Source organism: Culicoides brevitarsis, chromosome 2 (assembly GCF_036172545.1).
Source record: "Culicoides brevitarsis isolate CSIRO-B50_1 chromosome 2, AGI_CSIRO_Cbre_v1, whole genome shotgun sequence".
Lineage (NCBI taxonomy): Eukaryota > Metazoa > Arthropoda > Insecta > Diptera > Ceratopogonidae > Culicoides > Culicoides brevitarsis.
Genome location: NC_087086.1, coordinates 31,089,504 through 31,107,364, shown reverse-complemented (window position 1 = coordinate 31,107,364; position 17,861 = coordinate 31,089,504). Strand labels below are relative to the sequence as shown.

Genomic DNA, 17,861 nt, shown 5'->3' with positions numbered 1-17,861 from the left:
TTATTTTTTTTTTTAATTTTTAAATAAATTTAAATTTTTTATTTATTTTTTTTTTTAATTTTTATTTAAAAAAATTTGAATTATGAGTTTTATCTAAATTTATTATTTATTAATATTTTTTAATAAATAATAAAAAAATATTTAATTATTTAATATTAAAAAAAAATTATAATTTAAAAAAAAAATAAAAAAAAAACTTAAATATAAAATTAAAAAGAAATTAAAAAATAAAAAAAAATTAAATTAATAAAAATATTTTTTTAAATTTAATTCATTAAATTAAATTTAATTTGATTTAATGAATTAAATAAAAAAAATATTTTTATTAAATTTATTTTTTCTTATTTTTTTTTTTTTTGTAATTTTAAAAAAAAAAATAAAAAAAAAATCCTGAATCTCTTAAAAATTTTCTCAAATATTTTTTTATCTAAAAAAACAACCTTATTAATATTCCCTTTTTATTAAAAAAAAAATACAAATTGCTCATCAACCTTCCCATCAAATAAATGACTAAGTCAGGTCAGTTTCTCAATATAATTTTCCAAATCATCCAACGACGTGCCATGAAACACAAAACAGTTTAATATAAAAAATAACATAAAAATTTATCTGAGAAGACAAAGCAGCTGTCCTAAAAACGGTATCATAAACGAAAGTATTAAACGTTTAGACACGTGTGTCAAACCTTCTTTTTTAGGAATTTTACAAAAAAAAACAGTAAATGACAAAAGAAAACGTTCAAGGTACAATGTACAAGTGACTTCTAATAATAATATAATAATAAAAAGTGAAAAAAAGGAAGAAGGAACGAAAACAATGTAAAAGCATTTCCAGAGACAGAGTAAAATATTTATATTGGGGAGTTGTTTTGATCTTTTTTTTTACAACGACACGAAAAAAGACTAAAAAGGACACTATTGTGCAATATTTTATATTTTTATGTGTTTAGATGGATGTGTTATGTACAAAAAAATTTCTTTTTTTCTTTTCTTTTAGCGACATGAATGGAAATGAAAACATTTTTTCATCCATTAAAGTTATTTTTATCGAAAAAATAAGAGTTATTATTGATAAAAAGTGCAATTTTTCCACAGAAATCTACTTACGCAATTTTCTCGGAAGGTGATCTCCATGGGACATCGTCTTCGAGTTCGTCGTCACTTTCGTTTTCCTCTCCGTCAATGCCGTCGTCGTTACCAAAGCTAATCATACTTGACGTTATCATGTCGGGCACCGGTAATATTGATGGTCGTCTACTTCCTACATCATCATCATCATTTCAGGCCCAATCAAGAAATTATTCCGCCGATTTTAGATGCAGAAGGGAAAAAAAACATGAAAAAAAAGGAAATTTGAATTATTTTCTCGTCCCTTTTTCGTTTTTTTTTAGTGTCAATAGGAAAAAAATATTTCCTGTTCGAACGATTGATTTTTTGCATTTTTTTCGTTTTCTTAATCGTTTCATGAATAAAACAAAAAAAAAATTTTTTACCCCTCCTTTGGTTCAGCATATCCACACACAGCAAATTCGGATTGTTGTTTGATGGAATTTCCAAGTGATTACCGGGCGTGCTCATTTGCGAGGGTCCCAGAGATCCGGGCGTCGTGTTGCTTGCACTTCCTGTACTGCTGAACCGATCAACGCTTTCCTTCAGGTTCGGCTTCGAGTCTGAGGTTTGAATTGTATTTGGTGTAATTGATTCACCAAATGTAGCTAAAAATATTTGGGAACAAGAAATTTTTCATTAATTTTTTTTTAAATAATTTTCTTGAGAAGGAAGGAAATTTAAATAAGAGAAAAATTTTTATAATAAAAAATGGTTCAGAAAATTAAATTAAGGAAGTAATCATCATAATAATTTCATAAAGCGAACATCTCTAACTACTGTCGAGAATAAGAAGATAAAAAAAACTACCTACAGAAGAATTATAATGAAAAATAATTGAAAAAGGATTTGAGTTTGTCACGCGGTAATTGTCCCATTTTTTTATTCTAACTCTGACCAGTGGGATGAAATACATTTTTTTTGAGCCTTGAGGTTGTAAAAAATAAGGTCCTTTAAATTTTATTTTTTTTTAATTCTATTTTTTTTTTTGAGAATTTTATTTTTATATTTTTTTAAATTGAAAATTTAGAAAAATTTGATTCAAATATTCATTAAAAAATTTTATTTAAAAAATTAAATATTTATTTTTTAATAAAAATATCATAATTTCATTGAAATTTTCATTGTCAATTTTTGAAAATTATTTTTAATTAATTTATTTATTAATTAATTTAAATTATTTTTTTTTTGTTAAATTTTTACAAAAATTTGAAAAATTTCATCAAAATTTTTATTTTATTTTTTTTTTTATTTAATTTTATTTATTTATTTAAAAAAAAAATTAATTTTGGTTTTTTAATTTTTTTTATATTTTTAAATTAAATAAAAATATTTTGATTAAATTTATTAATAATTAATTATTTTTTTTTAATTTCTATAAATTATTAAACGTTTGAAAATTTTATCAAAATTTTTTATTTATTTATTTTTTTGTATTTATTAATTTTTTGAAATTATTTTTTCTTTTAAACATAAAAATTTTTTTAGAATCTTTTATTTATTTTAAAAAATATAAAAATTTCGATAAAAATCTTAATTTAGGGCCTTATTTTTACTCCTCGAATCTTAAAAAATCAAATTATTCCACAGAGTTTCTAATAAAAATCATTCAAGGGCACGTGGATTCCCATCAAAAGCAACGTGCAAGAAAAAAAACTCTGAATGTGCGAGATAAAAAATTGGTGTCACATGAAACATGAATGTTTAATTGCAGAGAGATGCGATTGTTTGCACATAGTGAGAAAAGAGTGTTTGGCTTGACACTTTTGTCAAATGGAAAACAGTAGAAAACGGCAGATTAAGTGTGTCAAAGGAAGCTACAAACAAACAGGGGGTAAAAGGGTTTTTTTATTATCATTTGCGCTGCAAGAAGCAAGCAAGAGCAGCTTTTGTGATAAATGTTTTAATCTGTCAACTGAAAGTTGTTTGTTTGCTTTTTTTTTCTTCATTCTATTCTATTGTTTGTTCGTTTTTTTTTATTCAGACAGTCGTTTGTTCGGTTCCATTGTGTTGGAAATCGTTTTGTTATTTTCTGCCTCACTTTTTCTTTCGTTACGAGGAAAAAGTTGTAATGGAGACAAATTGGTTTTGGATTTCCGATTTGTAACGTTTTTTGAAGGGCAGTTTAATTGGAATTGGAGTTTGATTTCTTGTTGTGGGTGAAAAAAGGAAATTATTGTTATCATTGGAATTGAGATTTAAAGGACTTTTATGGGATTAGTTAAAGTTTTTCTTTGTTTATTAAAATTGATTCAATAAAACTGAAGAAAGAAACGTAGATTATTGAATCGGTTATGAACCGGTTATTTAAAAATTTTATATTTCTTAAGTAAATTTTGATATTTCTGAGCTTAGTTACATATTTTTAGGTTTAGTTAAGCTTAAAAAATTTTAAATTATTGTTCGAATTTATTTAAAAAAATAATTTCTTGAAAAATTAAAAAAAAAATTGAATCGGTAATAAAAATTTTTACGGTTATTTTAAAATCTTGTTTAAAAAATTAATATTTTCAAATAATTAGACTAAAATTTAATTAAAACTTTGTTTAAACTCTCGCACAAATTGAATTTGTAAATATCAGACCCGAACGAGACTTGAAATCAAACCGTGCCCAATCGGTAAAAATTTCCGAATCGGTTAAAAAATTAAAAATAAATAAGCAAAAAGCTTTGACACTAACTAACAATCAACATTTTATACAATTAAAGGAAAATTTCAAAGAAAAAATTAAAATTTATTTACAAAAAAATTATTTCATAAATATTTGAAAGGATTTTACAGACTAAATAGGAGAAAGAAAGCAAGTTGGGTTGAAAAAGAAGATTTATCGTCAACTACTTTGGATTTTAATCGAGAACTGTCATGCAAGTTTTTCATTTTTTCTTACAGTAGGAAGAAATGAAGATAGAAGTAAGTTTTTCTTTAAAGGAAGATACCATTTTAGAGACCATACGAGCAATTAAATATTCAACAAGGAGAAGCAAAAAAACATTTTTTATAAAAAAAAATTAACAAATAGGTTTTTTTTTGGTTTGGTTGACACACTCACGCACGGCTAAAGTTGCAAATTCTGTCGTATTCGTATCCAGTTGGTATTTCTTGTCTCTTGTCGCCGGCGGACTGCCAGGACTATCGGATTGCTTATCCGAATCGAGGCTCGGACTATGAGGTACACGAACACACACAGACGGCACAGGGGCCATTACTGGATTCTCACTTGTGACTCCTGACGCGCGATGGTTTGTTTTGTACAAGTTTTGTGTTTGTGTGCACGAGAACAACAATCAATACAACAACAATAAATAGTGTTTTATTTTAATTATATTTTTTTTTGTTGGATGCGTGTTTGTGTTTTGTACAAATAGTTTGCAGATGCAGAAAAAAAAGAAAAAAAATTACAATCATGTAAATAAAATATAAAATTCGTTTCAATTTTTATGATGGCGCTGATGAGAATTTATCGTCGAACAATACATTTCGTGAAAAAAATGTAATGAAAGAGGAAGAAATGCAGCTGTTGAACGATTTTTTTTTTTTTGTTATTTTTTTTTTAGTTTTTTTTTTTATGAGGAGCAAAAAACACAAACAAAGATGAGAGAAAATGATAAACAAAAGCGAAACACACACACGGAAAATAAAAAAAAGCAAGGCATGAACAATCATTCAGTAAAGCACAATCACTCATAGTTGCTGCCAGCTAGCTCTAAATGATAATAATGTGAATGTTTTAATGAATGTCATAAACATCTGTCGGATTCTTTTGCTTTTGTGTGGCAAAGTCGTTTTTTATTTTTTGTAGCTCATTTGATTGAAGAGATTAAATTGTCTGAGTTTGAATAGTTTTGTTCGCGAAAATGGCGAAAAAATTCGCATGTTTTACTAATTTATTAAAATTTGACTTTTCGAGCAGAAAAAATTATTCGTACATTTTTTTTTAAATTTTAACATAAATTTCGAGATATTAATTTTTTTATTAGTTTTATTAATTTAAATTTTGAAAATTTAATTAAAAAAAAAGTTAATTTAAAAATTTAAATAAAATAAAAAATTTAAAATTTTGATAAAAATTTAAAAAAAATTTAAAAATTTTATTTATTTTAAAATTTTTACCTATATTATTTTTTTCAAATTAAAAGAAAAATTTAATTATTAAAATTTATACATAATTTTTATTTAAATTAAAATTTTATTTTTACCAAATTCAAAAAAAGAACAAAATTACTTTTCTAAATAATTTAAAAATTTCAAAGGGACAAAATTTTAAATTAAATAATTTAAAAATATTTATTTTAAAATTTTAATTTTTATTTAAAAAATAAACTTTTAAAAATAATTAAAATTAAGTTTTCAAATTTTACAACAATTTTTAAAAAAAAAAATTATTTTCAATTAAATTTTTTTAAGTCAAAAGTTTCTATTTAGTTTTAGAAAAAAAAATGAAAAAGTAAAGTTCGACATTTTTTTAATTTGTTCATTTCGGAATATTTTCGAATAATTTTTTATCGTTTAGAGTTCATACAAATAATGAGAAAAATTTAAAATTTTTGAAAAAAAAAATTTTAAAATTCAACTATAATTTGTTAGATTTTGCATACATTTTCGCTTATTTTTATATTTTAATTTACAATTAATTAAAATTTTGATTTTTATACAAAAATTAGACAAAAATCATAAAATTTTTATATTTATTTTTTTTAATTTTTAAATATTTGGTTAGGTAATTTAATAAATTTTAAATTTAATTTAATTATTTTAAATAAATTTTTTTAATTTAATTTTTTATTTTTAAACAAAATTAAAAAAATATTAATTGAAACAACTAAAATTAATAAACTTTTAATCAAAAATATTTTTATTAAATATTTTATTTTTTAAAAATTAATTTATTCAAATATTTATAATTTGAAGTTAATGAAACTATTGCTTTATTGAAATTTGTGAAATTGGGAGAAAAATTTCATTAATTTATGTCAAATCAAGAAAATTTTATCATAAATTTCTATTTTAATTAAAAATATTTTCCGAATAATATTTAAAAATCAATCGATCATGATGCAAAAACTGACATTTTCCAAACAAAAAGTGAACTTTGGTCTTTGGAAAGTACCAGGTCATCGCACAACCTGTCCTTGACACGTTTTCCACTTGACGAAATTGGATTTCGCCCGAGCACAAAATAAATTTTCTGTCATCGATGTGCCGACATGCCACTTTATGCATTAAAATGTGAGAAATGTTGATGATGCTAACCTATATTTATTTATAAACAGCAATCATTATGCATGATAAACAACGACACCACTCAATATCATGTCCAAAAAAGAAAAACACGACGAACACGGCAGAAAATGAAGAGAAGAGACACAAGCAGCGCAACGTGTAAATTAAATCAATGAATTTGCATTCAAAATTAATCACTTGAGTACATGTTTGATCATGAACGGCGAATTTTCACGTGAAGCGAGATATTTACCTTCTTTATGTGGCTCGCTGCTACTGCTGAGCGCACCGCCGACAACGCCACCGCCTGCAGTGCCGCCCGTCACGAGATTTTGGTTTTGATTCACGACAAATGCCGAATTTTCCTCTTTCGTGATGCTCATGTAGTAACACGTGTCGTCCTTCTTCATGATATGTCTTGGTCCGGGATTCAGCAGGATCGTGTCTTCGTAAAATTCGGGCAACTCTGCCGGACGAACGCCAACAAGAGCAACGCCGTATCTAGCAAAAAAAAAAGACGTGAATTATTAAATTGCAATTTCCCATGCATTTTTTTTTGCGAAAAGTTGATGAAAAATTCAAAATAAACTCACTTCCGATGCGAATGAAAACTGGCGTAGGTGAAACTCTTTCCCTCGTATTCGCCGAAAAAGCGACTGTCGCCAAGCACAATGTGGTAAATTTCGTTGCCGGAACACTTCCCATAGAGTCGGTGCCATTCCTCGGCCGATTGTTGTCCTTCTCTGAAACGAGCAAACGCAGGCGATGAATGTGTCGGAACAAAATCAATAAACTACGGTTAATAATTTAGAAAAAACCTCGTTCGGTCTACTTGATGAAAATCGTTCGGGAAATGTGAAAGGTAACTTTTTTAATTAAATAAATTCTTTATTTTGCAGCACGAACGAGGTCCCTATGTGAGAAATCACTGCTTTTATATAAAAATTATTTTTACACGATACTTGAGTACATTGATTAAAATTTATCGATCCTCTTCACGTTCACTTCGCAAAGAAGTGTGTCAGCAAAAAAGAAATATTTTTCTAAGCAATTATTTTTTGTATTAAATTTAAAGCATTTTACAAGGAAGTATCATGTAAAAACCGCAAATCTCTCCTATCCGTCGTTGCAAAAAAAAAAATCTACGGATGACAAAAAAAAATGTTTTACTTACTGCCCTCTTGATGTATGTAACAACAGTGTGACAAGTGTACTCGCACCGGGACAAGTGCAATTGTTAGCTAACAATGCATACTTAAACTCATCTTCGCATACGACATGTTCCGCAAATTTCACATGCAGCTTGTGTTCGGGTCTGTGGGAGAGAAAAAAAATTGTGTTAAAAAAATATAATGAAAATGAAGGAAACACGAGAGAGATTTGCGCGGTTATAAATAGTTAAGGGACTTTTCAATGAGTAGGGAATGGGATTTATTTTTGTTACAGCGTTTTGTTCGGAATGACGTGGATTAGTTGGGTATTTTTTTGTTAATTTTGGAAAAAATTGAAAAAGAATTAGAATTAGGCGCATTTTTTAGATTTAATTGTTTGAATTTTTGATTTAATTGTTTGAAAATATTATTTTTTTATTTAAAACTCAACAAACTTTTAAAAAAAAATTTAAAAAAAAAATTAAATTATATTAAAAAAAATATTAAATTTTTTTTTTTAATTTTTTTTTTAAATAATAAAAAAATAAAGCAGAAATTTTTTACAAAAAAAATTTATAAATTTGTTAAAAAAAATTATAAATTTGGTAAATTTTTTTTTTAAGTTTTTGAAACTTATAAGCTTTAATTAATTAATTAAAAATTAAAAAGATATAAAAAAATATTTGTTTGAATTTTTTTTCATAAAATTTTTTAACAAATTTTCACCTTGAATCTCAAAAATGGAATAGAAAACTTTTTTGTCTCAACAAAAAATCGTAAAATATGAAATTTTCGTGGTTAATTTTTTTTTATTTTTATTAATTTTTATTAATTTTATTTTTTATTAATAATTTTAAATATTTTTAAAAAACTGCTAAAACTGCAATAATTTTCAATAAAAAAAATAAATAAATAAAAATCTATTAAAAAACTTTTTTTTAAATCAAAAAATCAAAATTAATTTAAATTTATTAAATTTTTTAAAAAAATATTTAAATTAAAGTTGTATTTAAATAAATTTTATTAAAAAAATTAAAATTTTATTAATAAATTTACAAAATGAAAAAAAAAATGAAATTAATTAATAAACTTTAATTTTTCAAAATTTTATAAAAAAAAATAAATTATTAGAAAATATGATAAAAATATTTAATAAAATAAAAAAAAAATAATTAAAAAACTAAATTTTAAAATTTAAAGTAACCAAATTTTTATTAAAAAAATTATTATTTAAGCATTTTAGCAAAATTTTAACATTTTTATAAAATTTTTTTTTTGTATTTTCTGACCTTCATCAAAAAATGCAATTTTGTTACAAAAAAAAAAAATCAAACAAATATTAGAAGTGATACTCTTGAACACCTCACTTTACAATTTTTGCATTCATCCACGATATTAGTTCAAGAACGAACAAAAAACACGAGATACGAAGCGATGTGTGTTGTGAAGTTATTCCGATATGCAAATTTTTATTCCTCTGAAAAGGTCAAGTCGACACGATGACGACGACGTGCAAATTGAATCACTTCACAAAAATATCTAGAATTCTTCAAAGAAAATTTTATTATGCCATCACGTTGTCTAGATTGGGTATCTTCAACATTTGATGCAAAAAAAAATATTTCTATGGAATTTACAGGTTTTGATGATTTTTGATTCAAATTTTTCGCTATAATTGAAGAAAAGGCTTGAAAAAAGGACCAACCGCCTCCACTTGTGTGAAATTTAATCAAATTCATTTGTGCTGAGTAGCATTTTAATGGAACGGATGTGGTTTGAATCGGAAAATTTAACCAGAAACTTTTGAATAAATAAACAATTTTGGTCGATGTTTCCGAACAAAAAGGATTTTCTGCAAGTAATTTCTGGCAAACAAACAAGATTCGGACCACAAAGTCGAAAAAGCGGCACGAAAATGGACTTTTGTGGTTTTAGGAAACAAGAACTCACCTGAAAATTTGCACGTATTGCGGAACGTTCGGTGCAAAATCCTTCACGGCCCACGACCGCAAAATCGTGTGTTCGTCAGCTGCCGTTTTATCGGCGTAATTTCGTGCCGCGAGCACAAAACATGCCTCCGCTTCTGCCATGCGAGCCCGTGCCAAGTCGCCATCCTTCAGACACGAGCCCTGAATGTAAATTACGCGCTGCGCCCAAATCGGCACCTGCAAAATCATCCGCATCGTCGTATCGAGTTCCATGGGACTCAGGAGCACAACGTAAAAGTCCTGCAGCAACGGATGCGCATAAAATTCATTCAAAAAGTCCATTATGGTGTCGGCATGCAGCGTCGTTGCACACACGACGACATGTTTTTCGCTTTGCGCCCGATGCGACGAATAACTGCCGCCGAGTTTCTGACGTTCCATCCACGTAAACGCAAGTTGCTCGAATTGCGTGGGCAGCACAATGAGCGCGACGCATATCATGATGACCATGTAGAGCTGCGACGGCCAAATATCAGGAACAAAATCGCCGTAGCCCACAGTCGAGAAGGTCACGACGACGTAATAAGTGCTCTGAAAGAGATTTAGGTGACGATGCCCGGCACGTTGGAAGTGCTGAATGCCGCAAACGCTGTAAAAATGAAAGGAAACGTGTGAAAATTTAAGTGCAAAGAGTAAATTAAATGATTTATGAGCGATATTCTGCTGTTATGACGGAAGGAAAGTGTAAAAACAGGCAACTAAATTGGTCGGCTTCTGTTTAAATGGCACGAAAAATTGCTTTTATAGTCGCATTTATTGCACTCGATAACGTTTCGTACCTTTTTTCGTGCTTTGGGACACAATTTATCGCCGAAAAAGGATGAAAATCATGTTTTTCATGCTGAATTTCACTTATTGACCGGCTTGTTTCATTCACATTCTTTTTTAAATTCGCAAAATTTTGGGTCAATGTCCTTGAAAGGGCTAAAAATCACATTTTTTTATTGGGTTTTGTTGAATTTTTGGACCGAAAATGTTTAAAATGCCGTGAAAAATGACAAAATAATCCTTTTTTGGTTGCGAAAAAAAAAATTTTGTGATCAAAAATGTTAAAGATTTCACGATTTTTGTTCATTAGCAAAAAATATTTATTTAAAAAAAATATAAAATGAACGAAAAATGTCACAAGAAAGTTTTTTTCTTGTAAAAAAGAAGATTTTTGGTCAAAAATGTATTGAAAAAAATATTTTTCTTTAATTTTGGTTAAAAATTCATAAGAAAGTTAGGTCAAGTGACTTTTTGTGATGCATAAAAAATAATTTTGTGGAAAAATTTTTTTAAAAAGTGGATTTTTGAACGAAATTATGCTTTTTGAACAAATTTGTAAATAAAAATTTTAATAAACTGAAATTAAAAAGCATAAAATTGACAAAAAATGTCTTAAAAGTAAGAAATTTTAATTTTTTAATAATATTAATAATTTTTTATAAATAAAATTAATAAATAAATAAAAACAATAAAAAAAAAATAATAAATAAATTATATAAATAAAAGATAAAATAATAATTTTATGCTTTAAAAATAAAAAAAATTAATACAAAATTATTAATTAAAATTGTTAAATTTTTTTTTTTTAAAATAAAAATTTAATTAATTTTATTTATTTTTATTTATTTATTTTTTTATTTATTTTTAATTTTATTTTTTTTTTATTTAATTTTATTAATTTTTTTGTTAATTTTTGAGTAAAAAATCTCATAAAAGTTGAATATTTAACCTTTAAAAAATTTTTTATTATTAAAAAAAAATCCAAATTAAAATTTTGATAATTTTTGTTCAATTTTAAACTTAAAACTATTATTTAAAATTCAGAAAAATATAAAAAAATAAAAAATATCAACAAAATTTAAAATTTCCAAGTAACTTCAAGTACTCTTCTCATAAAAATCTTAAGTTTTTCCTATTTTGACGTTCCGTTACACCAAAAATCTCTCATAAAACGTGCAATTAGCACTAATAGACAGACACTAAACGTCTGCTAATTAATTATTATAAATTGTAACAACAGAAAGCCTTTCGCCATAAACTTTTCTCTCTTCATTCCGTCTTCTGAACACACAAAGAACGGCAAAATAGTTTAATGAATATATTATCATTTTCTCCATTTTCACACAAAAGAGACTCGAGACTGAAAACACTTCTTAAGACACTTGAAATTGATCCTTTTTGGCTGTCTGTCGAGTTTTGCAGGTGAAAAAACAACAAAATTCATCCTCTCTCGTCGTTGTTCAAGAGGAGAATTCGCAAATATTTGCATAATCGAACAAACAAAACGCAAACAGGCAGAATTTATAGACTTAAAATAAACTCATTTACTGTGTGTTTGTGTAACATTCGCAAAGTTTGTATAAATAAATAATTATAATAATGTTCTGATCTCTCGTTCGTTCGTTTTGTTCGCGACAACAAGAGTCAATTTGAAGGCGAAATAACAAAAACGATGTTTATTTATGTATGACGGGGTTGGATGCGTGTCAAGTGTGTTTTTGTAAAATGCTCAAATTAAATATTTAAAATGACGCTAAATAATCCGGGAAAACGGTGAGAGAGGAACAAATGGAATCGCAAATGAAATGAACGAGTTTTTCTGGGTTAGTAAAGTGATGATCCTAATAATTAATTGAAGAAACCCAATTAAAGTTTTAACGCGAATGTCGCGTTGTCAAGTGGAAAATTTGTTTTTTTGTTTAATTTAACGGGTTTTTGGAGGGAATGGGATGATCCGGATTTTAAAGCAAAAAAAAAGTTGGAGAATTATTTTATGATTGTTGTGATGAAATTTTTGTTAAATGTTAGTTTTTGTGATTTTATATAAAAATTTTCGTTGAAATTTAATTAAAAATTTAAATAAAATTTAAATTAAAATAAAAAATAATAAAATTAATTTTGAATTAAAAATAAATTAATTAATTAATTAAATTCTAATTTAAATGTTTAAAAAAATATTTTTTTATTTAAAAAAAAATAATTAAAAATTTTTAAAATTAAATTAATAAAAATAAATAAATAAAAAATTCAAATTAAATTAAATGAATAAAAAATAAATTAAATAAATATTTAATTTTGATTTCAAATTAATTAATATATTTAATTGGAGAAATTTATTTAAAATTGAATTTAAAATAATTTTTTTTTATTAAAAAAAAATAATGAAAATTTTTGTTTTAAAATTTTAAATCTATTAAAATAAATTAATTAATTAAATCAAATTAATTAAAACTAAAACTTAAATAATTGAAAATTTTGATTTTTTATGAGCAGAAGAGAAAAAAATAAATTTAAAATGTTTGAATTATTAAAATTTTTTAACATTTTCGAATAAAATCTTTAAAAATCAGTCAATTTTTATAAAGAAATTAATTTTTTTCAACGAGCTTAGAATTTTTTGAAATTTTTGTGAAAAATTTGAGTAAAAATTTATTAGAATTGTTCAAAAACTATCCAAATTTTATCAAAAATTTTACAATTGTAAGACAGAAATTTATCAAAATGGGTTAAAAATTTATCAAAATTAACTAAATTTTAACAAAAATAAACAAAAACTCATAAAAATTGATAAATCTCTAACAATTTTTTACTTTTTTGAAATTTTTCAATGAACGAAACCAAAAAAAAACAAATTTTCTAGCACAAAAATTTAGTTTAGCTCCAACAAAAGCATCAAAATCATCTTTAAAAATCTTATTGAGATTTAAAACCTTCATTTTTAGTCTAAAATATTGTATTTTAATGCTCATTTTCAATCATTTCACTCTTTTCAGAGTCACTTTTTCTCACATTAACCCCTAAATTAGCCATTTCCATTTTCATTCTTTAATTAAAATGCATCCGCCTACTCAAACTTGCAACGAAATTCAATCTTTAAAACCCATTTTATTCATTTATTGCACTCAGCATGCATTGAACTGATCTGAAAAACGCATCCAGTGACCAGAATAATCCTCACTAATGGATATAATTACAAATAATGATGAGATGCATCGAAATAATTGAATAAAATGGCGTGAAAATTTAATTAAAGCTCATTTTCTGCACTCACCTGGTAAACACGAGACACAAAAGCGTTGCCGATAGTATCGTTAGTTGTTGCGACAGCGCTGACTGAGACTTTTGCATCGCTCGATGGAGGTCGTTCTATGAAAAAAATTAAAATTTGTGGAAATTTCTTAATTAAAATGAGTTTTGAGGTCACTTACGAACATATTCTCCAAAGATCTCTTGGCAAGCCAGCAATTTAAGAACACCGGAATGAAAAGATGCCTCAGTGGTGGCCATAATATCTGTCAAAAATTGATTTTTTATATTTTTTCGGTTCTTTCACGAGTCAAAAAGTGTGAATCTTACCGTAAATGTGAATGGTATTGTTGTAACTAACTCTAGTATAAAATGAAATGATAGAATTTGTTGCCAAATGTTACCCTAAAAAACAAAAAAAAAATCAAGCATAAATTTTTTCATCCCTTTTCAAAAGATTTTTTTTAGGAAAAACTCACCTTATACCCTAAATAAGCAACCAATAATGCTTCCGTTAATGATATTAGTGCCAAAATTAATTGAATCGCCCATAACGCCGTCGGTCGATTCACCCACAAAATCGCGTCCCAATTGATGATCGGATTTTCCTGAAATTCCTCTTCCGTGAGTCGTGCCGATCGTAAAAATTCCGATTTGTTTCCGACGGTGCAGCCAAAACTAAAAGAAAAAAAAATTTAAATTTATCTGAAGCAACAAGAAGAAAAGTACTCACCATGTGGCTTCAATAGGATCCAAATCAGTAACCACTCGAAATATGTACAGTCCGCATGTGATCAATTTGAATAGTAGATTAGCGATACGAATTCGCAAGCCTGGATAAGACGAAGGAAAAAAAGAGAAAGAAGGTTAATGGATTTGATTTAAAGCGAGATTGACATGACGTGTTCGTGCATAATTTTATCTAAGGATCAAAATGTGATAAAAAGATTGATTTAAGAGGAAAAAAAGGTACGCAAAGAGATTTTTTTTTGTTATTGACATGATAAGCAAGTTACGGGATTCGATTTAGAATAGATCAAAAGATACATTTTTCACATATTTAGGAGATATAAATGCATATTTTTGTTCTTTTTGTCGTAAAAATTCAAAGGAAGAGAGATAGTGATGATTTTTTTTTTCGATTTTTACTTGAAAAATTGAATTTTTTATCTTTTTTAAAAATTTGTGGTGAGTTTGGTAAAAATTTAAATTTTTGGTGAGTTAGAAGAAACTTGAAATTTGTGGTGAATAAGGTGAAAATTTGAATTTATGCCTTATGGTGAATAAATTTTTGCCTATAAATTTTAATTTAATTCTGCCATTTTTTTTTAATTTTTGAAAATTATTTTTTTTTAATTTTTTAAAAAACAAATTTAATTAAGTGCAAATTATGAAATTTTTATAAACTTTTGATTCAGTCAATTAAAAAATAATTAAAAATTTTTCAACATTTTGAAAAGCAGAAAAAAATTATTATTTTAATAATTTAATTATTTATTTATTAAAAAAATGAATTATTTAAAATTTAAAAAACTTTGGTGAGTTTGGTGAAAATTTAAATTTCAAAAATTAGATGTAAAAATTTTTAAAAGTTTAATTAAAAAATTTTAAGTAAATATAAAACATACAAAAAAATAATTAATTAAATTAAAATTAGATTTTTTTTAGAAATTTTTAATTAAAAAATATATTTTTAAAATTCAAAAATTTTAATTAAAATTAATTTTTTTAAATTTAAAATTAAATTTTTTAATTAAACTTTTAAAATTTTTTAAATCTAATTTTTGAAATTCAATTTTTAAATAATTAATTTTTTTTAATTTTAATAATTAAAATAATTTTTTTTCTGCTTTTCAAAATGTTGAAAAATTTTTAATTATTTTTTTAAATACATAAAATTAATTTAATTTTTTTTATGGAAAATTTATAAAAATCTAAATGACCAATTATTTTGTAAAATTATCCTCTAATTGTTTCTTTAATTTTTTTTTAAATGAAAAAAAAATATTAAAATTACTTCCCAGAATTCCTTAAAACAATTTTCAACTCAAATTTCATCCCCAAAAATAATATTGTGACAGTCAATTAAAACACAATTAAAAATTCACGAGTCATCAAAGTTCAAGCGATTAAAATTCAATTAAGATTCCCAAACTCAATTGTAACAATTAACTTTATATAATACGAAAATCCAATAACAATTAAGCATAAATGAAGACGCGATGACAATAAATTTGAAATCTGTCTCTCTTTATGATTTGAATTTTTACATAAAATTAAAGTCAGCAACAAGTGCATCAAAAAAATTTGAATACTTACTTGATCTTTGATTTTTTATAAAATAAAGTTGCAGTCTTTCTTTAAATGTATTTTCATTTACATAGTATTCTACCCGTACTCTGGAGACGTCAGCATGAAAGAAAAAAATAAGTTTTTTTTTATTAGAATTTGCTTAAAGAAAAAAATTTTCTTCTTTTTAATAAAATAATAATTTTATCTCTTGTGACCAGTCAATGAAGTTATTGCACGATGTCGTCTTTATTGACATTTTTACGGTTCTTCACTACGTTCTACACACGGAAAAGTTATGAACTTTTTTTTTCTTCGAGAATTTACGAGAGAAGGATCATGAACGGTAATTAAGTTAGTTTTTTGTGTGTTAATTGGGACAATGAACAACTTTTCTTCCACATAATTTTCTGTTAATTTTTTTATTCACCTCGGTGTTTGAGAAGGACGTGTTTTCATCGAGTACGCATTATTCGCTATTTGAGCGTCGCGTTCCTCTTTGCGAGCTCGATACAAGCGTTTTCGCACAAAATTCATTTTTTTTTCACGACATGTCACTTTTTCAAATTTTTACTTCGATTTTTCGTTAAATTTTTAATTATTTTTTGTTGTGATGGAGAAAAATCAATCGAATCAGTTCGTATCTGATACCGGACTGACTAGACTGAGAGTTCGGCAGGCAGCTGATTTCCGATAAAAATCTCCAAACATAGTGCAATCTCTTGTTATTACATTTTAAAGTGTGTGATCCAATTATTGGTCTTGATAGTGTTGGACTGATAAGATTTCTCAAAAAAAAAGGCGTGATAACGTGTCGATAACGCGAAATAAATATCGCTAATCGCTCGTGATTTTTAGTTCACTTTTTCAGCTATGATTGCCACATACATAAATAATTCATTAGAAACAAAAAAAGTTCAAATGTCACGCTGAAAAATATTCAAATTGTCAAATGCAAACGCAACATTTATAAAGTTCAGTGAGTTGTCAGACAAATTGTCAAGTGTTTTTGACTGCATCTGGCAGCTGCTCGAAAAAAAAAATTGTGAAATTAATACATAAACAAGAGAAAGCACGAGAAAGTTGTTTCGGAAAAACAAATATGTGGATTTTCAAACCGTCAAGTATATGGAACAAAAGCGCCGCCGCCGCCGCACAAACATGAAGGATTATGATAATATAAATTTATAATTGTGTCGTAAACAGAAGAGGCATACAATGTTGTTCATATAATAAAATGTGGAGTGTGTCAAGATAATTAGTTGCGAAATTAGAAGGAATTAGTGGATTTGTCTACATTTTGTTCATATGGAAATGTCTTTTTGCTGAATCAATGAATTGACAAAGTGATTGACAATGGACATGTTTTGGTAAAATGAACTTGATATTCGGATATTGATATTGACATCTAAGTCATAAACTTGAAGTGATGGAAATGATTTTTTTTTTGTTTTTCAGTATTGACAGTTTTGCATTGTCAGTCAAAGTTTGCAAAAAAAATTAGAAATTAAGAAAAATTTATTTAATAAGATTTTTAAGGCGACGCCTTATTATTTTGACTTTAAATTATTCCTTTTGAAAATCTTGATTCAATTTTTCTTTAATAAGTTAAAAATTACTCAAGTCTGTGATAAGGTTTGTAAACTATAAGCTAACATTTGAAAAACAAATAGAAAACTAAAAATAAGGCAACGACTTACTTTTTATAGTTCATGAAAAATTTGGTTTGAGTAGTTACTTTACAGCGCAGTATACCATTTTCAATATTTTTAAAGATTTCATAAAAAGCCTTAATTCTTGTGAAATTCAATAAATTTTCAGAACTTTTGAAGAAATTTAAATTTTTGGTAAAGCGTCGCCTTAAACGTTTCAAAGTCAACTATCTCTTCAAAACTCAACTGTTCACTTTAAAACTAAAACTTTGATATAAATTATCAAAAAAAAAAAAAAAAATTATGAAGTTTGTGATTAAAATTTTAATCTATGACTAGAGATCAAGAGACAGCAAAATTTAAAGCAAAGACTTTTTACAAATATATCACAAATTTTTCAGTCAAGTCAGCTCATACTTTAATAAATACTTATTTAATAG

At 25.7% G+C, this 17,861-nt stretch overlaps 1 protein-coding gene across 1 annotated transcript in view; it reads right to left on the bottom strand.

Annotated features, from left to right (window-relative positions):
• The window catches only part of LOC134829281 (potassium channel subfamily T member 2), a 52,151-nt gene that overhangs the window by 14,582 nt on the left and 19,708 nt on the right, over positions 1–17,861 (bottom strand). Inside the window, 13 exon segments of the mRNA XM_063842304.1 lie at positions 1,107–1,260; positions 1,493–1,714; positions 4,157–4,333; positions 6,581–6,828; positions 6,921–7,070; positions 7,502–7,642; positions 9,429–10,055; positions 13,506–13,600; positions 13,663–13,746; positions 13,811–13,885; positions 13,960–14,158; positions 14,214–14,313; positions 15,800–15,879. Coding sequence (XP_063698374.1) covers positions 1,107–1,260; positions 1,493–1,714; positions 4,157–4,333; positions 6,581–6,828; positions 6,921–7,070; positions 7,502–7,642; positions 9,429–10,055; positions 13,506–13,600; positions 13,663–13,746; positions 13,811–13,885; positions 13,960–14,158; positions 14,214–14,313; positions 15,800–15,879 — 2,352 coding nt within the window.